At 58.1% G+C, this 23,008-nt stretch overlaps 1 protein-coding gene across 1 annotated transcript in view; it reads right to left on the bottom strand.

Moving 5' to 3' along the window:
• Positions 1 to 16,021, bottom strand: part of EMC3 (ER membrane protein complex subunit 3) — a 40,725-nt gene extending 24,704 nt beyond the window's left edge. Inside the window, exons 1-4 of the mRNA XM_073564321.1 lie at positions 15,866 to 16,021; positions 5,767 to 5,935; positions 5,606 to 5,663; positions 4,131 to 4,224 (exon numbers count right to left, since the gene is read on the bottom strand). Of these exons, the coding sequence (XP_073420422.1) occupies positions 4,131 to 4,224; positions 5,606 to 5,663; positions 5,767 to 5,924 (310 nt within the window). The 5' untranslated portion in view covers positions 5,925 to 5,935; positions 15,866 to 16,021. The remainder of the gene's footprint in view (positions 1 to 4,130; positions 4,225 to 5,605; positions 5,664 to 5,766; positions 5,936 to 15,865) is intronic.
• Positions 16,022 to 23,008: the final 6,987 nt, after the last annotated feature.

Raw genomic sequence — 23,008 nt, 5'->3', positions numbered from 1 at the left:
GTGAAAAAGACCAAAGTAAGAGCCGATCTAAAGCGCGTGGTCTCAAAATTACCCGTGCACACAAAGCCCAACACAAGCCGAAGCCTCCCCAAAAGCCCTATGGACACTGGACGTCTCACCTGGACACCAAGGAGTTGGCTTATAGCCTAGATCAGCTGTTAGCTGCAAACAAAATGCTCGGGAGGGCTCCACTATGTGATCTAAGACCAAGCTTACTCCAGCAAACGACTGACATCCGTGACAATGACAACTGTTTCAGTAACATATCATTAAAGGATAGGATTCCTACCTTGTTCTGTGTATCATCTACTCGTTCACCTACGTCCTCCGTATGGCAGAATAATCTGCCATGTTGTAGCTGATAATGAACGCTTAATGTAGAGGGACCGATCCCATATCAGACTCCATCATTGTTGTGGACACGAGATGCCTTCTTTCTCCACGACGCTCCGGCCAGTGGTGGCTAGATGAAGAAAACGCCATGGCATACGCTCTACCTGCTACATAAGATACTTGTAACCAGATCGTGAACTTCAAGCTACAAACTACCAGCCATCTCCGGAGCTTGGCTGTCCGCACACACTGATGACAATGTGCTGATAGCAAAGGCCATACCTCTATGATCCAGTGTCACGGTATCATCTGTTCTTCTACATGCGTTCCCCTATAGTAATTCCCTAAACTACGGCAAGGATGTGCAGTTTTCTCCTCTGCCCTTGAACCGTTCAGCCATCTTTATAGACTTAGCTAACCTCACAACCATCTGGTCTGACCCCATCCACCAGTAAGTGGTCCTGGTGACACAACGCTTCTCATCTGCAGGTCCCCTCTGAACATAAAAGCCCATGGAGGCATTAATTACAGTAATACTTAGCCCTACAGTGAAGGCCTATTCAAGCCCTCCGGGATACCCGGTGATGCCAGAGATCACATCGGATGACTGCTCCTTTTCCATAAGAGTTAGGAGACCAAATGAGGTGGATTTACCCGAAGCTTGGGATTCATCCACTGCATCCTTTACGGAGAATTCCTCGGGGTAAGAGGTGGTGAACGGCCTGGAAGAGCCTACGTCTTGAGGACTATTCCTTGGCGATATTCTCAGTCCCAAGTGGAGGAGTGTTGGGAGGGTTGGAGATTCTGCCCACTCTAAGCTGTTTTGCAATTTTGTCGACTAGGTCTTCAGAAGTTGCTACGGATTTTAAGATATCTGATCAGTAACAGCAACTCTCTTTACAGTTTGGAACCATAAAACCTTCTTTAAAACCCTTAAACTAGTCAGGCTTTTTCCTGCTCCAGAAAGCGTTTGAGCCACAGACGCACTCTCACAGCTTCACTGCTTTCAGAAAGGGTTCCCTGAAGTTACCTAGCTTATAAAACAGCCGTAGGATGCATGCCCCCGCAGAACAAGCACACACGTCTATACCTCCAGCCGCTCAACCACTGGCAGGACGACGCAGTAAAGGTGACAGATGCCCTTTCTGATATTCTGTCCAGGATTTTTTGTCTCTGTGCCGTTTTCTTTTGTGACATCGGATTCAGCCATAAGCCGACATGTTCAGCTCCACCTCATGGACAGTGGACCACCAGCTTCTGTCTGAAGGACTCCTAGTCACAGGCCATAGCGCCAAAGCTCACGTCTGCCTCTAATACTATGTCCGTACGCTGGAAGCTTCCACTGCGAATCTCTGGATACAACTGTGGGAATATGGAGGAGGACTGTAGCCGGGTCCTACAGATCAGGCGTTCCTGCTCCTCTTGTCTCATTCAGTCTTTTCCCTTATCACCTCTGACAACTTTCTTCTGTGGAGGGCACTAAAGTTAATATTTATACAAATTCATTTTTCCAAATCTTCTCTTATTGCTGTAGTCAGATGGAAACCCTTGGGGATAACTCACAGGTAATGGCCTCCTTATGGCCAGACTCCGCTATGACCGGGCCTGTATCCCACACTGGCTAACCATTAGTTAGACCACTAGTCACAGCGGTAATGCTACAATCAGCTCTCCATTGCAATAACACTTATCTATCTAAATCCCTCATTTCCATGAAGCTATTCCTATTGGGGGTAGACAGGTTAACATGAATGTTCTCACTCTCTACGGCAGCATTTGGCAGACACTGCAGCAGCCGGGTGTCTTCGGTCCTCTGAGCCCCCTGGGGAGTGAGCACAGGCGTCCACAATCTTCGGATGGCATAGCCACCACCTCATCTTCTTCAGCCGCTGGACTTCTGACCCTGATCGCTGATGCATCTCTTCTACCCGCTCTCTCTCCAGATAAACCGGTTGTGGAAGCTAGATGACCCTGCTCTCATAATGGCTTGCTGATGTTGGAGGTCTTGCGATGTTTCCTTTGATCTTCTGTTGGCTGGAGACTTCTTCCTGGAGCTGTTCTTTGCACAGAGATGGCGGTGAGTATACGCTCCTACTTTCCCTCTACCTCTTCAGGTTTACATGGCTGGATTGCCCCCAAACACATTTCAAGAAGCCCCCAGAAATGGATGGAAACAAAGTGCTGGAGAGTTCTGAAGTGGCAGCAATGAGTCTGGATCTAAATCCCACTGATCACCTGTGAAGAGATCTTACAATCGGTGTTGGGAGAAGGCAAAATATGAGATGGGGAGCAGATTGTAAGAAGAGTCCAAGATCCCGGCTGAGAGGAGTAAGAAGCTTGTGGATGGTTATAGGAAGCAACTGATTGCAGTTATTTATTCCAAAAGAATGTGACCAAATATTAAGAAGCGTGCCAACAATTTTGTCTGGCCCATTTTTGGGGTGTGTGAAATTATGTCCCATTTGCCTTTCTTCCCTTTTTTTTGTGTTGTTCCAATATACACAAAGGAAATAAACCTGTGTATAAGAAAACATGGGAATTATAATAATGCTCTTGGATAAATTCATTTTCTGGAACAATTTCAGGGGTGTTAACACTTTCAGTCACGACTCTATACCAACTCACCTCAAATACTATGTATAACCTAACAGGGAAAGGAATATCCCAAAGACAAAGGACCAAAGAAATAGAGGACCACAAAAAATTAACTAAACAATGCCTTTACTAATACAAGTGGTCATTAGTAGTACAACGTATTAAAAACAAGTGCCTGTGCTCGGATAACCAAGTTATAAAACATTGATGAAATAAATAAGTCATACTAATATATAAATATGATGGACCGGTAGAGGTATAAAAATGAATCAACCAATATATTATATGAATAATAAATTTAGAATGAATAAAATAAAAATAAATTCAATAATTCATCAATTAGGGGTGAGAAAAAGAGATTGGTTGTACACATAAGTGCAATATGTGAAAAAAAAGTCCCATTAGTATGGACAAAGTAATTCTGTAACGCGCGTCGAGGAGCCGGGAACCTGACGGTCCTCAAAAGGTATATACCGCGGACACTGATCCCATTTTTGCACCGTGTCACTGATTATAGTTATCAGCTCATTACATTCCACTATGACACTTTAAATTGTTTTTTCCATACTAATGGGACTTTTTTTTCACATATTGCACTTATGTGTACAGCCACTATTACTCTCACCCCTAATTCATGAATTATTGAATCTATTTTTATTTTATTAATTCTAAATTTATTTGGGATCTATATACCTGGATCCTATAATATATTGGTTGATTCATTTTTATACCTCTCCGGGTCCGTCATATTTATATATTAGTATGACTTATTTCATCAATGTTTTATAACTTGGTTATCCGAGCACAGGCACTTGTTTTTAATACTTTGCACTACTAATTGCCGCTTGTGTAAAGAAAGGCATTGCTTATTTGATTTTCTTTGGTCCCATGTCTTTGGCATATTCCTTTCTGACTTTCTAATTGAGTGGTTTCCGCTTCTTTCTTTCAGCGCACCTGATAATTAATATGTCTATATGATATTGATATTTTTATCCAATTCTGGGAATTACTGATCACTGTGGGATCCTCAGGTGTGTGCTGTATTTACTGATAAGTAACCTAACAGGGCGGAGCACCCTCATACCATGAATACAAGCCATGAAGCCATCGTTGGCGTTCTCTTTCCACAGCGAGGGGCAGTAATACAGAGATACAAGATGTGGCCATGTGGGGTCCACCAGGTAACACGTGAACATGCTCACCTGTCATGGGCGATGGGGGGACAACTTTCCTCTTCGTCTTTTTGAAGAATCCATCTTCTGCATTGTTGAAGAAAAACTTTCTCATAAGAAATGACTGAAAAGATAGAAGACCGTTATGTGTGTGAAGTCACCGAGTTGGGGTCTAAAGGGGAAGCTGTGGGGGGCAGCAGAGGAAGCTAAGGGGAGAAGCCAAGGAAAAGTCGAGCGTGCGAAAGCCAAGGAGAAGCCGAGGAGGATAAGCCGAGGGGGGAAGGAGCCGAAGAGAAGCTAAGGGGAAGAAGCGGAGCGGGGAAGCCGAGGAGGGGGAAGTCAAGGAGAAAAGGAAGGGGAGGAAGCCGAGGAGGGGGAAGTCAAGGAGAAAAGGAAGGGGGGGAAGCCGAGAAGGGGGAAGTCAAGGAGAAAAGAAAGGGGGGGTGCCGAGGAAAAGCCGAAGGGGGGCCGAGAAAGATCCGAGGGGGGGGGGGGGACAGGAAGCCGAGGGGAGAAGCGAGGGGAGCTAAGGAGAGGCCAAGTGGTGGGGGGATGGGAAGCCGAGGGGGGGAACCGAGAAGCCAAGGAGAGGCCGAGTGATGGGTGGACAGCCGAGAAAAAGCCGAGGGTCAGGGGATGGCCGAGGAGAAGCAGAGAGGGGGAAAGCCAAGGAGAAGTCGAGGAGGCTAAGCCGAGGGGGGAGGAGCCGTAGAGAAGCTAAGGGGAAGAAGCGGAGCGGGGGAAGCCGAGGAGGGGGAATTCAAGGAGAAAAGGATGGGGGGGTGCCGAGGAAAAGCTGATGGGGGCAAGGAAAAGCTGAGCTGGGGAGAGGGAGGCCGAGGAAAAGCAGAAGGGGGGCCGAGAAAAAGCCGTGAAGGGGAGGGGGGGGACAGGAGGCCGAGGGGAGAAGCGAGGGGAGCTAAGGAGAGGCCAAGTGGTGGGGGGATGGGAAGCCGAGGGGGGAACCGAGAAGCCAAGGAGAGGCCGAGGGATGGGGGGATAGCCGAGAAAAAGCCGTGGGTCAGAGGATGGCCGAGGAGAAGCAGAGAGGGGGGAAAGCCAAGGAGAAGCCGAGGAGGATAAGCCGAGGGGAGAGGAGCCGAAGAGAAGCTAAGGGGAAGAAGCGGAGTGGGGGAAGCCGAGGAGGGGGAAGTCAAGGAGAAAATGGGGGGTGGGTGCCGAGGAAAAACCGAGGGGGAGAGGGAGGCCGAGGAAAAGCCGAGGGGGGGGGGCTGAGGAAAAGCCGAGGGGGGTGACAGAAAGCCGAGGGGAGAAGCGAGGGGAGCTAAGAAGAGGCCAAGTAGTGGTGGTGGGGGGGGCCGAGAAGCCAAGGAGAGGCCGAGGGAAGGGAGGGAGCCGAGGAAAAGCAGAGGGTCGGGGGATGGCCGAGGAGAAGCAGAGAGGGGAGCCGAGAAGCTGAGAGGTGGGAAACCGAGGGAGGTTGTTTCGGGGTGGAGGGGGAGAGAAGCGGAGGCGACGCTAAGGAGGCACACAGCGTCATTTACCTGCTTAGTGAGGTATTTCCCATTTTCTCTGAGAATTCTGCTGCGAATCAGCACCTGACTATAAAAAGCAAAAAGTCACCTGCTGCCAAAATACCTGCTGTCATAGCATTTGTGTATCAGTGATGTCACCATCAGGGGGCGGGGCTAACAACCTCTCCTACCTATCTGACACCTGCTCCTGTGTCAACTTCTTGTCGCTCTGCAGCAGGATGGACACATAGTGACGAATCATCCCAACGAAGAAAGTGATGAAGACGATGGGGAGCACGACCCACAGGCGGATATGGGAGTCCAGCAACAGCTCCGGCTCCACCATCATCACACGGAGGCCTGACATTGAGGAAGAGAGGGGACACGTCACATACAGACCGGAGGGGGGTAATGATATTATATACAGACCGAAGGGAGGTGGGAGTAATGATATTATATACTGACAGTGCGACGGGGGGGTAGAATCCTAGAATGTTAGCGTTGGAAGGGACCTCCTGGGTCATCTGGTACAACCTCCTACTCAAAGCAGGATTCACGAAATCCCAGTCAGATGTCTGTCCAGCCTCTATGTGAAGACATCCATTGAAAAAGAACTCCCCACCACTCATGGCAGCCTGTTCCACTCATCGATCACCCTCACTGTCAAATAGTTTTTTCTAATATCTAATCTGTGTCTCCTCCCATTCAGTTTCATCCCATTGCTTCTAGTCTTTCCTTGTGTAAATGAGAATAAAGTTGATCCTTCTACAATGTGACAGCCCTTGAGATATTTGTAGACAGCTATTAAGTCTCCTCTCAGTCTTCTCTTCTGCAAGCTAAACATTCCCAAGTCCTGCAACCTTTCCTCATAAGACAGGGTTTGCAGACCGGTCACCATTCTGGTTGCTCTTTTCTGAACTTGCTCCAGTTTTTGATGTCTTTTGTATAATGTGGTGCCCAAAACTGGACACAATATTCCAGATGAGATCTGACCAAAGAGGAGTAGAGGACAATAATGACTTCACATGATCTAGACTGTATGCTTCTGTTAATACATCCCAGAATTGTATTTGCTTTTTTTGCTGCTGCATCACACTGTTGACTCATATTCAGTCTGTGATCTATTAGTATACCCAAGTCTTTTTCACATGTGCTGTTGCTTAGCGCTATTCCTCCCATTCTGTATATGTGTGATGCTAGTCACTTCTCACTGCCAAGCCGTGAGTCAGAGTGGTCAAGGAATCCAAGGTCAGACACCAGGAGGAGGAGACAAAAGTGTAGTCAGGAAACATTTCAAGGTCAGAGTACCAGGAGGATAACGGAGCTGAAGGGGTTAAACAGATGGGTGGTCAGAATGAAGTCCAAGGTCAGGCAACAGATCAAGCTTACAGAACACAAGGCACAGGAAGGCACAAACCTCACAACATGAATGTACGTACGTCTGGCAGTGGTCTGGGGGAAGCTGCTCAGTTAAGTAGGAATGGCAATTACCCAGGATAGTGAACACTTGGAGACAGCCAACGCCTCCCAGTCAAATATTGGCTAGTCGAGCTTTCAATCAACACACTGACAGCTCAGCACGCCCCTATACCAGATTGGATGGCCATGCTGTCAAAGTACTGACAACTTCTGCACGACCCTGTACCGGATTGGACGGCCGAGCTGTCAGTAACTGCATCCCAGACACCCTGAGGGGTGGAACCATGACAGTACCCGTTCTTCTAGGGGGGTCCCTGAACCCCCAGGCTTCCCAAGAAATTTTAGATGGAAGGCCCTGACTAACCGATTGACCGTCACATCTCGAGCAGGGACCTAGGATCTCTCCTCGGGTCCGTATCCCCTCCAGTGGATAAAGGTACTGGAGGGAATTACAGACCCTCCAAGAATCCACAACCCTCTGAACCTCATACTCCAGGCCACCGTCTACTGAAATCGGTGGCGGGGATGAGGGAGACAATGCAGGAGGGACATATTCCTTTAATAGGGATTTATGGAATACGTTAGGGATGCAAAGGGATGGAGGAAGTTTTAACCTAAATGCCATAGGATTGACCACCTCTGGGATCTCATATGGACCAATAAACTTTGGACCCAACTTCGCCGATGGCACTTTAAGTTTAATACTCCTAGATGACAACCAAACCTTATCCTCAATCTTAAAAGCAGGAACCTTCTATCGGCCTTATCGTTTTTGGCGAATCTAGGCAGTCCCAATATTGTTTTGAACCTCCCTCCAGACATCCCCAAGTCTCTGCACGGCGACATTCACCACTGGGCATTCAGAACTGATCCTAGAACATTTGCCAAAATGGGGATGAAAACCATAATTACAGAAGAATGGTGAGGTTCCGGTAGATTGATTTACTACTCGACTGTTAAAAGCAAACTCAGCGAGAGGTAAAAACGAAGACCAGTCCTCCTGTCGCGCTGACACAAAGCATTTAAATTTGGTCCAAAGACTGATTTGTCCTCTCAGTCTGACCTTTGGTTTCAGGGTGATAAGCAGATGAAAATGAGAAGTCAATCCCTATTTTATTGCAAAAAGCTCTCCAAAACCTAGAGACAAACTGCACCCTCCTATCAGACACAATATTCAGAGGGATCCCATGTAGGCTTACAATATGAGAAATAACCTGGAGAGGGTCTCTGCGTTAGGTAATCCTGACAAAGGAACAAAGTGAGCTTGTTTGCTGAATCGATCAACTACCACCCAGATAGCAATCTTCCCATCAGACAGAGGCAAATCTGCAATTAAATCCATGGACAATTGAGTCCACGGTCTGTCTGGAATAGGCAATGGAGCCAATTCCCCAGCCGGCCGGCTATGACGGATTTTGGCGTGTGCGCAGACTTCACAAGCAGATACAAAATCTTTAATATCATTAAGCATGGACGGCCACCAAAAAAGTCTAGCGATGGCTTTCCTTGTAGCAGTAACCCCAGGATGGTCACTTAAAACGGAATCATGAATTTCCTGTAACACCCGCAATCTTAGGTACACAGGGTGAAATAATAAGGACCCTAGAGAAGTAGAAGGAGCCAATGACTGGGCTTTACGAATCTCCTCTTCCAACTCCAAGGTTACCAAAGACAGGACAATACCCTGAGGAATAATGGAGGATGGGGGTTCTGGACGAGAGATGGAATCTAGACTACGAGAGAAAGCATCAGCTTTCACATTCTTAGCCCCCGGCCTGAATGTAATAGAAAAATTAAATTGAGAGAAAAACAAGGACCATCCGGCCTGTCTAGGAGTTAACCTTTCAGCCGATTCATTGTAAGCTAAATTCTTGTGATCCATGACCATCGTAACTGGATGAACCGCCCCCTCCAAAAAATGAAACACAGAAAAACAGACGTAGAAACACTCTGTTGTATAAAAGTAACAGGAAACAACAAGGGCTAGTAAACACATAACAAAACAGGGTATTTGGCAGATACGTTCTTTGCAAAAAATGTATACTAAGCCGCTCTACAACACGTCAAGGTATACCCACATCAGAGTAGTCCCTAACCGATGTATTTACAAACCTGACCATGTGTATGGTACCTATATGAGCTGGATTCAGAAAGGTACCGTATTTTTCGCTCTATAAGACACACCTGATTATAAGAAACACCCCCAAATGTGGTGAAGAGAAAGACAAAAAAAAATTTTTTAATGTTAAATGGAGGTGTGTCTGATAATACCAGTGTCCGTCTTTCAAATCATATACCATATATGTCCCACATCCTGGTATCTATATAACCCCCATCCTGGCACATTGCACCCTTGTGCTGGCACATAGCTCCCCCCATCCCATCCTAGATATGGCCCCCCCCGGTCACTATATGCCCCCCTGCTGGCACACATTGTCCCCCCGTCCCTATATCCCCCCTGCTGGCACACATTGTCCCCCCATCCCTATATCCCCCCTGCTGGCACACACTGTCCCCCTCGTCCCTATATCCCCCCCTGCTGGCACACATGGCCCCCCCGTCCCTATATCCCCCCTGCTGGCGCACACACTGTCCCCCTCGTCCCTATATCCCCCCCTGCTGGCACAGACTGTCCCCCTCGTCCCTATATCCCCCCCTGCTGGCACACATGGCCCCCCGTCCCTATATCCCCCTGCTGGCACACACTGTCCCCCTCGTCCCTATATCCCCCTCCTGGCACACATTGCCCCCCCGTCCCTATATCCCCCTGCTGGCACACATGGCCCCCCGTCCCTATATCCCCCTGCTGGCACACACTGTCCCCCTCGTCCCTATATCCCCCTGCTGGCACTTTTCCCCCCCCCGTCCCTATATCCCCCTGCTGGCACACACTGTCCCCCTCGTCCCTATATCCCCCTGCTGGCACACATGGCCCCCCGTCCCTATATCCCCCTGCTGGCACACACTGTCCCCCTCGTCCCTATATCTCCCTGCTGGAACACATGGCCCCCCCCGTCCCTATATCCCCCTGCTGGCACACACTGTCCCCCTCGTCCCTATATCCCCCCTGCTGGCGCACACTGTCCCCCTCGTCCCTATATCCCCCCTGCTGGCACACATGCCCCCCCCCGTCCCTATATCCCCCTGCTGGCACACACTGTCCCCCCATCCCTATATTCCCCCCTGCTGGCACACATGCCCCCCCGTCTCTATATTCCCCCCTGCTGGCACATTGTCCCCCCTGTCCCTATATCCCCCCTGCTGGCGCACACACTGTCCCCCTCGTCCCTATATCCCCCCCTGCTGGCACACATGGGCCCCCCGTCTCTATATTCCCCCCTGCTGGCACACATTGTCCCCCCGTCCCTATATTCCCCCCTGCCGGCACACATGGCCCCTCCATCCCTATATTCCCCCCTGCTGGCACACATTGTCCCCCCCCCCGTCCCTATATTCCCCCCTGCTGGCACACATTGTCCCCCCCCCGTCCCTATATTCCCCCCTGCTGGCACGCATTGTCCCCCCCCCGTCCCTATATTCCCCCCTGCTGGCACGCATTGTCCCCCCCGTCCCTATATTCCCCCCTGCTGGCACACATTGTCCCCCCATTCCTATACTCCACCCTGCTGGCACGCATTGTCCCCCCCGTCCCTATATTCCCCCCTGCTGGCACGCATTGTCCCCCCCATCCCTATATTCCCCCTGCTGGCACGTATTGTCCCCCCCGTCCCTATATTCCCCCCTGCTGGCACGCATTGTCCCCCCCCCGTCCCTATATTCCCCCCTGCTGGCACGCATTGTCCCCCCCCCGTCCCTATATTCCCCCCTGCTGGCACGCATTGTCCCCCCCCCGTCCCTATATTCCCCCCTGCTGGCACGCATTGTCCCCCCCGTCCCTATATTCCCCCCTGCTGGCACGCATTGTCCCCCCCCCGTCCCTATATTCCCCCCTGCTGGCACGCATTGTCCCCCCCGTCCCTATATTCCCCCCTGCTGGCACGCATTGTCCCCCCCGTCCCTATATTCCCCCCTGCTGGCACGCATTGTCCCCCCCATCCCTATATTCCCCCTGCTGGCAAGCATTGTCCCCCCTGGCCCTATATTCCCCCCTGCTGGCACACATTGTCCCCCTGTTCCTATATTCCCCCCTGCTGGCACACATTGTCCCCCTGCTGGCACACATTGTCCCCCTGTTCCTATATTCCCCCCTGCTGGCACACACTGTCCCCCCCGGCCCTATACTCCCCCCTGCTGGCACATATTGTCCCCCTGTTCCTATATTCCCCCCTGCTGGCACACACTGTCCCCCCCCCCCCCCGTCTCTATATTCCCCCCTGCTGGAATGCACATGATAAAATAACAAACAGTTAACACGCCTTCCGATGATTGCTTCTGCTCCCAGCTCCCCTGTGGCTCTTCCTTAGTCTGTGCTGACATCCCCCTCCTGCGAGGGCGCGCGGCAGCACCTGCTCATTCTGGCAGTTCATTGTAGCTTCAGGACCTTCTGTCACGTGACCAATAGGACCTGCGGTCACGTGACTCGCAGTGCACTCTGAGTCACGTAACCGCAGGTCCTATTGGTCACATGATGGAAGGTCCTAAAGTTACCATGAATATAGTATATACACAACGCCCCCCTCAGTATACACAGCTTCCCCCCTCAGTATACACAGCGCCTCCCCTCAGTATACACAGCGCCGCCCCTCAGTATACACAGAGCCCCCCCCAGTATACACAGCTTCCCCTCAGTATACACAGCGCCTCCCCTCAGTATACACAGAGCCCCCCCTCAGTATACACAGCGCTCCCCCTCAGTATACACAGCGCTCCCCCTCAGTATACACAGCGCTCCCCCTCAGTATACACAGCGCTCCCCCTCAGTATACACAGCGCTCCCCCTCACTATACACAGCGCTCCCCCTCACTATACACAGCGCTCCCCCTCACTATACACAGCGCTCCCCCTCACTATACACAGCGCTCCCCCCCTCAGGAGACACAGCGCTCCCCCTCACTAAACACAGCGCCCCCCCTCACTATACACAGCTCCCCCCCTCACTATACACAGCGCCCCCCCTCACTATACACAGCGCCCCCCCCTCAGTATACACAGCGCCCCCCCTCAGTATACACAGCGCCCCCCTCAGTATACACAGCGCCCCCCCTCAGTATACAGCCTCCCCTCTCAGTATATACAGACCCCCCTCAGTATAGAGCGCCCCCCCCTCAGTATACACAGCTCCCCCCCCTCAGTATACACAGCGCCCCCCCTCCCTATACACAGCTCCCCCCCCTCAGTATACACAGCTCCCCCCCTCAGTATACACAGCTCCCCCCCCTCAGTATACACAGCTCCCCCCCCTCAGTATACACAGCTCCCCCCCCTCAGTATACACAGCTCCCCCCCCTCAGTATACACAGCTCCCGCCCCCTCAGTATACACAGCGCCCTCCCCCTCAGTATACACAGCGCCCTCCCCCTCAGTATACACAGCGCCCTCCCCCTCAGTATACACAGCGCCCTCCCCCTCAGTATACACAGCGCCCCCCCTCAGTATACACAGCGCCCCCCCTCAGTATACACAGTGCCCCCCTTCAGTATACACAGCGCTCCCCCTCCTCAGTTTACACAGCGCCCCCCCTCCTCAGTTTACACAGCGCCCCCCCTCAGTATACAGCCTCCCCTCTCAGTATATACAGGCCCCCCCAGTATACAGAGCGCCCCCTCCCTCAGTATACAGAGCGCCCCCCCTCAGTATACAGAGCGCCCCCCCTCAGTATACACAGCTCCCCCCCCTCCCTCAGTATACACAGCTCCCCCCCCTCCCTCAGTATACACAGCTCCCCCCCTCAGTATACACAGCTCCCGCCCCCTCAGTATACACAGCGCCCTCCCCCTCAGCATACACAGCGCCCCCCAGTATACACAGCGCCCCCCCCAGTATACACAGCGCCCCCCCCAGTATACACAGCGCCCCCCCAGTATACACAGCGCCCCCCCAGTATACACAGCGCCCCCCCTCAGTATACACAGCGCCCCCCCCTCAGTATACACAGCGCCCCCCCCTCAGTATACACAGCGCCCCCCCCTCAGTATACACAGCGCCCCCCCCTCAGTATACACAGCGCCCCCCCCTCAGTATACAGCCTACCCCCTCAGTATACATAGCGCCCCCTAAGGTATACACAGCGCTCTCCCTCAGTATACACAGCTCCCCCCCTCAATATACACAGCCCCCCTCAGTATACACAGCGCCCCCCCTCAGTATACACAGCGCCCCCCCTCAGTATACACAGCGCCCCCCCTCAGTATACACAGCGCCCCCCCCTCGGTATACACAGCTCCCCCTCCCTCGGTATACACAAAGCCCCACTCGGTATACATAGCGCCCCCCCCTCGGTATACACAGCGCCCCCCCCCCTCGGTATACACAGCGCCCCCCCTCGGAATACACAGCGCCCCCCCTAGTATACACAGCGCCCCCCCCCCCTCGGTACACACAGTGCCCGCTCAGTATACACAGCTCCCCCCCCTCGGTATACACAAAGCCCCCCTCGGTATACACAGCGCCCCCCCAGTATACACAGCGCCCCCACTCAGTATACACAGCGCCCCCCCCTCAGTATACAGCGCCCCCCCCTCAGTATACAGCCCCCCTCAGTATACACAGAGCCCCCCCTCAGTATACACAGCGCCCCCCCTCAGTATACACAGCTCTCCCCCTCAGTATACACAGCGCCCCCCTCAGTATACACAGCGCCCCCCCTCAGTATACAGCCTCCACCCCTCAGTATACAGCCTCCCCCCCCTCAGTATACAGCCTCCCCCCCCTCAGTATACACAGCGCCCCCACTCCTCAGTATACACAGCGCTCCCCCCTCAGTATACACAGCGCCCCCCCTCAGTATACACAGCCCCCCTCAGTATACACAGCGCCCCTCCCTCAGTATACAGCCCCCCCCAGTATACACAGCCCCCACAGTATAAACAGCCCCCCCTCAGTATACACAGCACCCCTCCCTCAGTATACAGCCCCCCTCAGTATACACAGCTCCCCCATCAGTATACACAGCCCCCCCAGTATACACAGCGCCCCCCCCTCAGTATACACAGCGCCCCCCCTCAGTATACACAGCGCCCCCCCCTCAGTATACACAGCGCCCCCCCCTCAGTATACACAGCGCCCCCCAGTATACACAGCGCCCCCCCTCAGTATACACAGCGCCCCCCCCTCAGTATACACAGCGCCCCCCCTCAGTATACACAGCGCCCCCCCCTCAGTATACACAGCGCCCCCCCCTCAGTATACACAGCGCCCCCCAGTATACACAGCGCCCCCCCTCAGTATACACAGCGCCCCCCCCTCAGTATACACAGCCCCCCCCTCAGTATACACAGCGCCCCCCCCTCAGTATACACAGCGCCCCCCCCTCAGTATACACAGCGCCCCTCCCTCAGTATACAGCCCCCCCTCAGTATACACAGCGCCCCCCTCAGTATACACAGCCCCCCCAGTATACACAGCGCCCCCCCCTCAGTATACACAGCGCCCCCCCCTCAGTATACACAGCGCCCCCCCCTCAGTATACACAGCGCCCCCCCCTCAGTATACACAGCCCCCCCAGTATACACAGCCCCCCCCTCACTATACACAGCCCCCCCTCAGTATACACAGCCCCCCCCTCAGTATACACAGCGCCCCCCTCAGTATACACAGCGCCCCCCCCTCAGTATACACAGCGCCCCCTCAGTATACACAGCCCCCCTCAGTATACACAGCCCCCCCCTCAGTATACAGCGCCCCCCCTCAGTATACACAGCGCCCCCCCCTCAGTATACACAGCGCCCCCTCAGTATACACAGCCCCCCTCAGTATACACAGCCCCCCCCTCAGTATACAGCGCCCCCCCTCAGTATACACAGCGCCCCCCCCTCAGTATACACAGCCCCCCCCTCAGTATACACAGCCCCCCTCAGTATACACAGCCCCCCCCTCAGTATACACAGCCCCCCCTCAGTATACAGCGCCCCCCCCTCAGTATACACAGCCCCCCCCTCAGTATACACAGCCCCCCTCAGTATACACAGCCCCCCCCTCAGTATACACAGCCCCCCCTCAGTATACAGCGCCCCCCCTCAGTATACACAGCGCCCCCCTCAGTATACAGCCCCCCCCTCAGTATACACAGCGCCCCCCTCAGTATACACAGCGCCCCCCCTCAGTATACACAGCGCCCCCCTCAGTATACACAGCCCCCCCCTCAGTATACACAGCCCCCCCCTCAGTATACACAGCCCCCCCTCAGTATACACAGCCCCCCCCTCAGTATACACAGCGCCCCCCCTCAGTATACACAGCGCCCCCCTCAGTATACAGCGCCCCCCCTCAGTATACACAGCGCCCCCCTCAGTATACACAGCGCCCCCCTCAGTATACACAGCCCCCCCCTCAGTATACACAGCGCCCCCCTCAGTATACAGCGCCCCCCCTCAGTATACACAGCGCCCCCCCTCAGTATACACAGCGCCCCCCTCAGTATACACAGAGCTCCCCCTCAGTATACACAGCCCCCCCTCAGTATACACAGCGCCCCCCTCAGTATACACAGCGCCCCCCTCAGTATACAGCGCCCCCCTCAGTATACACAGCCCCCCTCAGTATACAGCGCCCCCCCCTCAGTATACACAGCCCCCCCTCAGTATACACAGCGCCCCCCCCTCAGTATACAGCGCCCCCCCCCTCAGTATACACAGCGCTCCCCTCAGTATACACAGAGCCCCCCCTCAGTATACAGCGCCCCCCCTCAGTATACAGCGCCCCCCCTCAGTATACAGCGCCCCCCCTCAGTATACAGCTCCCTGTGACGTCACCTCTCTCTCGCTCCGGCTCAGCCCGTTCCCCGCTCGGTTCTCGCTTCCGCCGTCACCAGCGCAGTTCAGAGTCCGAGGCTCCTTTGTGATTGGCTGCTCGGATCACGTCCTGGTTGGTGATTGGTTCCTAGATTTGTCTATTATTTCCAAGCTTAGAATGTTTCTTATTCTGCCCGTTATGTCTGACCAATCACACTGCGAAACAGGCGGAAAAGGGCGGGGCTCAGCCTGCAGGTTTCTTCCGTCTGTTGCCATAGTGACAGCATCCGGAGCAGCCGCCTTAGATGCCTCAGGTGGCGTTTGCACCTCACTGTGGGGCGAAGGGTCTCCGTCCACCTGTGTCAGAGAAAGGCGGCTCCTGCCACAGCCTGAATGGCAATAATAAGTACACCCAGAGCAGGACACGACGATGCCGGGCCCCCAGACAGCAGCGAATAGAGGGGCCGGACCCCCAGAGCAGGACACGATGAGGCCGGACCCCCAGACAGCAGCGAATAGAGGGGCCGGACCCCCAGAGCAGGACACGACGAGGCCGGGCCCCCAGACAGCAGCGAATAGAGGGGCCGGACCCCCAGAGCAGGACACGACGAGGCCGGGCCCCCAGACAGCAGCGAATAGAGGGGCCGGACCCCCAGAGCAGGACACGACGAGGCCGGGCCCCCAGACAGCAGCGAATAGAGGGGCCGGACCCCCAGAGTAGGACACGACGAGGCCGGGCCCCCAGACAGCAGCGAATAGAGGGGCCGGACCCCCAGAGCAGGACACGACGAGGCCGGGCCCCCAGACAGCAGCGAATAGAGGGGCCGGACCCCCAGAGTAGGACACGACGAGGCCGGGCCCCCAGACAGCAGCGAATAGAGGGGCCGGACCCCCAGAGCAGGACACGACGAGGCCGGGCCCCCAGACAGCAGCGAATAGAGGGGTCGGACCCCCAGAGTAGGACACGACGAGGCCGGGCCCCCAGACAGCAGCGAATAGAGGGGCCGGACCCCCAGAGCAGGACACGACGAGGCCGGGCCCCCAGACAGCAGCGAATAGAGGGGCCGGACCCCCAGAGCAGGACACGACGAGGCCGGGCCCCCAGACAGCAGCAAATAGAGGGGCCGGACCCCCAGAGTAGGACACGACGAGGCCGGACCCCCAGACAGCAGCGAATAGAGGGGCCGGACCCCCAGAGCAGGACACGACGAGGCCGGGCCCCCAGACAGCAGCGAATAGAGGGGCCGGACCCCCAGAGCAGGACACGACGAGGCCGGGCCCCCAGACAGCAGCGAATAGAGGGGTCGGACCCCCAGAGTAGGACACGACGAGGCCGGACCCCCAGACAGCAGCGAATAGAGGGGCCGGACCCCCAGAGTAGGACACGACGAGGCCGGGCCCCCAGACAGCAGCGAATAGAGGGGCCGGACCCCCAGAGCAGGACACGACGAGGCCGGGCCCCCAGACAGCAGCGAATAGAGGGGCCGGACCCCCAGAGCAGGACACGACGAGGCCGGGCCCCCAGACAGCAGCGAATAGAGGGGTCGGACCCCCAGAGTAGGACACGACGAGGCCGGACCCCCAGACAGCAGCGAATAGAGGGGCCGGACCCCCAGAGCAGGACACGACGAGGCCGGGCCCCCAGACAGCAGCGAATAGAGGGGCCGGACCCCCAGAGTAGGACACGACGATGCCGGGCCCCCAGACAGCAGCGAATAGAGGGGCCGGACCCCCAGAGTAGGACACGACGAGGCCGGGCCCCCAGACAGCAGCGAATAGAGGGGCCGGACCCCCAGAGCAGGACACGATGAGGCCGGACCCCCAGACAGCAGCGAATAGAGGGGCCGGACCCCCAGAGTAGGACACGACGAGGCCGGACCCCCAGACAGCAGCGAATAGAGGGGCCGGACCCCCAGAGCAGGACACGACGAGGCCGGGCCCCCAGACAGCAGCGAATAGAGGGGCCGGACCCCCAGAGCAGGACACGACGAGGCCGGGCCCCCAGACAGCAGCGAATAGAGGGGCCGGACCCCCAGAGCAGGACACGACGATGCCGGGCCCCCAGACAGCAGCGAATAGAGGGGTCGGACCCCCAGAGTAGGACACGACGAGGCCGGACCCCCAGACAGCAGCGAATAGAGGGGCCGGACCCCCAGAGCAGGACACGACGAGGCCGGGCCCCCAGACAGCAGCGAATAGAGGGGCCGGACCCCCAGAGTAGGACACGACGAGGCCGGGCCCCCAGACAGCAGCGAATAGAGGGGCCGGACCCCCAGAGCAGGACACGATGAGGCCGGACCCCCAGACAGCAGCGAATAGAGGGGCCGGACCCCCAGAGCAGGACACGATGAGGCCGGACCCCCAGACAGCAGCGAATAGAGGGGCCGGACCCCCAGAGTAGGACACGACGAGGCCAGGCCCCCAGACAGCAGCGAATAGAGGGGCCGGACCCCCAGAGCAGGACACGATGAGGCCGGACCCCCAGACAGCAGCGAATAGAGGGGCCGGACCCCCAGAGTAGGACACGACGAGGCCGGACCCCCAGACAGCAGCGAATAGAGGGGCCGGACCCCCAGAGTAGGACACGACGAGGCCGGGCCCCCAGACAGCAGCGAATAGAGGGGCCGGACCCCCAGAGTAGGACACGACGAGGCCGGACCCCCAGACAGCAGCGAATAGAGGGGCCGGACCCCCAGAGCAGGACACGACGAGGCCGGGCCCCCAGACAGCAGCGAATAGAGGGGCCGGACCCCCAGAGCAGGACACGACGAGGCCGGGCCCCCAGACAGCAGCAAATACAGGGGCCGGACCCCCAGAGTAGGACACGACGAGGCCGGACCCCCAGACAGCAGCGAATAGAGGGGCCGGACCCCCAGAGCAGGACACGACGAGGCCGGGCCCCCAGACAGCAGCGAATAGAGGGGCCGGACCCCCAGAGCAGGACACGACGAGGCCGGGCCCCCAGACAGCAGCGAATAGAGGGGCCGGACCCCCAGAGCAGGACACGACGAGGCCGGGCCCCCAGACAGCAGCGAATAGAGGGGCCGGACCCCCAGAGCAGGACACGACGAGGCCGGGCCCCCAGACAGCAGCAAATAGAGGGGCCGGACCCCCAGAGTAGGACACGACGAGGCCGGACCCCCAGACAGCAGCGAATAGAGGGGCCGGACCCCCAGAGCAGGACACGACGAGGCCGGGCCCCCAGACAGCAGCGAATAGAGGGGCCGGACCCCCAGAGCAGGACACGACGAGGCCGGGCCCCCAGACAGCAGCGAATAGAGGGGCCGGACCCCCAGAGCAGGACACGACGAGGCCGGGCCCCCAGACAGCAGCGAATAGAGGGGTCGGACCCCCAGAGTAGGACACGACGAGGCCGGACCCCCAGACAGCAGCGAATAGAGGGGCCGGACCCCCAGAGTAGGACACGACGAGGCCGGGCCCCCAGACAGCAGCGAATAGAGGGGCCGGACCCCCAGAGCAGGACACGACGAGGCCGGGCCCCCAGACAGCAGCGAATAGAGGGGCCGGACCCCCAGAGCAGGACACGACGAGGCCGGGCCCCCAGACAGCAGCGAATAGAGGGGTCGGACCCCCAGAGTAGGACACGACGAGGCCGGACCCCCAGACAGCAGCGAATAGAGGGGCCGGACCCCCAGAGCAGGACACGACGAGGCCGGGCCCCCAGACAGCAGCGAATAGAGGGGCCGGACCCCCAGAGTAGGACACGACGATGCCGGGCCCCCAGACAGCAGCGAATAGAGGGGCCGGACCCCCAGAGTAGGACACGACGAGGCCGGGCCCCCAGACAGCAGCGAATAGAGGGGCCGGACCCCCAGAGCAGGACACGATGAGGCCGGACCCCCAGACAGCAGCGAATAGAGGGGCCGGACCCCCAGAGTAGGACACGATGAGGCCGGACCCCCAGACAGCAGCGAATAGAGGGGCCGGACCCCCAGAGCAGGACACGACGAGGCCGGGCCCCCAGACAGCAGCGAATAGAGGGGCCGGACCCCCAGAGCAGGACACGACGAGGCCGGGCCCCCAGACAGCAGCGAATAGAGGGGCCGGACCCCCAGAGCAGGACACGACGATGCCGGGCCCCCAGACAGCAGCGAATAGAGGGGTCGGACCCCCAGAGTAGGACACGACGAGGCCGGACCCCCAGACAGCAGCGAATAGAGGGGCCGGACCCCCAGAGCAGGACACGACGAGGCCGGGCCCCCAGACAGCAGCGAATAGAGGGGCCGGACCCCCAGAGTAGGACACGACGAGGCCGGGCCCCCAGACAGCAGCGAATAGAGGGGCCGGACCCCCAGAGCAGGACACGATGAGGCCGGACCCCCAGACAGCAGCGAATAGAGGGGCCGGACCCCCAGAGCAGGACACGATGAGGCCGGACCCCCAGACAGCAGCGAATAGAGGGGCCGGACCCCCAGAGTAGGACACGACGAGGCCAGGCCCCCAGACAGCAGCGAATAGAGGGGCCGGACCCCCAGAGCAGGACACGATGAGGCCGGACCCCCAGACAGCAGCGAATAGAGGGGCCGGACCCCCAGAGTAGGACACGACGAGGCCGGACCCCCAGACAGCAGCGAATAGAGGGGCCGGACCCCCAGAGTAGGACACGACGAGGCCGGGCCCCCAGACAGCAGCGAATAGAGGGGCCGGACCCCCAGAGTAGGACACGACGAGGCCGGACCCCCAGACAGCAGCGAATAGAGGGGCCGGACCCCCAGAGCAGGACACGACGAGGCCGGGCCCCCAGACAGCAGCGAATAGAGGGGCCGGACCCCCAGAGCAGGACACGACGAGGCCGGGCCCCCAGACAGCAGCAAATACAGGGGCCGGACCCCCAGAGTAGGACACGACGAGGCCGGACCCCCAGACAGCAGCGAATAGAGGGGCCGGACCCCCAGAGCAGGACACGACGAGGCCGGGCCCCCAGACAGCAGCGAATAGAGGGGCCGGACCCCCAGAGCAGGACACGACGAGGCCGGGCCCCCAGACAGCAGCGAATAGAGGGGCCGGACCCCCAGAGCAGGACACGACGAGGCCGGGCCCCCAGACAGCAGCGAATAGAGGGGCCGGACCCCCAGAGCAGGACACGACGATGCCGGGCCCCCAGACAGCAGCAAATAGAGGGGCCGGACCCCCAGAGTAGGACACGACGAGGCCGGACCCCCAGACAGCAGCGAATAGAGGGGCCGGACCCCCAGAGCAGGACACGACGAGGCCGGGCCCCCAGACAGCAGCGAATAGAGGGGCCGGACCCCCAGAGCAGGACACGACGAGGCCGGGCCCCCAGACAGCAGCGAATAGAGGGGCCGGACCCCCAGAGCAGGACACGACGAGGCCGGGCCCCCAGACAGCAGCGAATAGAGGGGTCGGACCCCCAGAGTAGGACACGACGAGGCCGGACCCCCAGACAGCAGCGAATAGAGGGGCCGGACCCCCAGAGTAGGACACGACGAGGCCGGGCCCCCAGACAGCAGCGAATAGAGGGGCCGGACCCCCAGAGCAGGACACGACGAGGCCGGGCCCCCAGACAGCAGCGAATAGAGGGGCCGGACCCCCAGAGCAGGACACGACGAGGCCGGGCCCCCAGACAGCAGCGAATAGAGGGGTCGGACCCCCAGAGTAGGACACGACGAGGCCGGACCCCCAGACAGCAGCGAATAGAGGGGCCGGACCCCCAGAGCAGGACACGACGAGGCCGGGCCCCCAGACAGCAGCGAATAGAGGGGCCGGACCCCCAGAGTAGGACACGACGATGCCGGGCCCCCAGACAGCAGCGAATAGAGGGGCCGGACCCCCAGAGTAGGACACGACGAGGCCGGGCCCCCAGACAGCAGCGAATAGAGGGGCCGGACCCCCAGAGCAGGACACGATGAGGCCGGACCCCCAGACAGCAGCGAATAGAGGGGCCGGACCCCCAGAGTAGGACACGATGAGGCCGAACCCCCAGACAGCAGCGAATAGAGGGGCCGGACCCCCAGAGCAGGACACGACGAGGCCGGGCCCCCAGACAGCAGCGAATAGAGGGGCCGGACCCCCAGAGCAGGACACGACGAGGCCGGGCCCCCAGACAGCAGCGAATAGAGGGGCCGGACCCCCAGAGCAGGACACGACGATGCCGGGCCCCCAGACAGCAGCGAATAGAGGGGTCGGACCCCCAGAGTAGGACACGACGAGGCCGGACCCCCAGACAGCAGCGAATAGAGGGGCCGGACCCCCAGAGCAGGACACGACGAGGCCGGGCCCCCAGACAGCAGCGAATAGAGGGGCCGGACCCCCAGAGTAGGACACGACGAGGCCGGGCCCCCAGACAGCAGCGAATAGAGGGGCCGGACCCCCAGAGCAGGACACGATGAGGCCGGACCCCCAGACAGCAGCGAATAGAGGGGCCGGACCCCCAGAGCAGGACACGATGAGGCCGGACCCCCAGACAGCAGCGAATAGAGGGGCCGGACCCCCAGAGTAGGACACGACGAGGCCAGGCCCCCAGACAGCAGCGAATAGAGGGGCCGGACCCCCAGAGCAGGACACGATGAGGCCGGACCCCCAGACAGCAGCGAATAGAGGGGCCGGACCCCCAGAGTAGGACACGACGAGGCCGGACCCCCAGACAGCAGCGAATAGAGGGGCCGGACCCCCAGAGTAGGACACGACGAGGCCGGGCCCCCAGACAGCAGCGAATAGAGGGGCCGGACCCCCAGAGTAGGACACGACGAACCCGGACCCCCAGACAGCAGCGAATAGAGGGGCCGGACCCCCAGAGCAGGACACGACGAGGCCGGGCCCCCAGACAGCAGCGAATAGAGGGGCCGGACCCCCAGAGCAGGACACGACGAGGCCGGGCCCCCAGACAGCAGCAAATACAGGGGCCGGACCCCCAGAGTAGGACACGACGAGGCCGGACCCCCAGACAGCAGCGAATAGAGGGGCCGGACCCCCAGAGCAGGACACGACGAGGCCGGGCCCCCAGACAGCAGCGAATAGAGGGGCCGGACCCCCAGAGCAGGACACGACGAGGCCGGGCCCCCAGACAGCAGCGAATAGAGGGGTCGGACCCCCAGAGTAGGACACGACGAGGCCGGACCCCCAGACAGCAGCGAATAGAGGGGCCGGACCCCCAGAGCAGGACACGACGAGGCCGGACCCCCA

This window comes from Dendrobates tinctorius, unplaced genomic scaffold, assembly GCF_039654945.1.
Source record: "Dendrobates tinctorius isolate UK_male_01 unplaced genomic scaffold, ASM3965494v1 ptg000449l, whole genome shotgun sequence".
NCBI lineage: Eukaryota > Metazoa > Chordata > Amphibia > Anura > Dendrobatidae > Dendrobates > Dendrobates tinctorius.
This window is presented reverse-complemented; position numbering and strand designations above follow the sequence as displayed.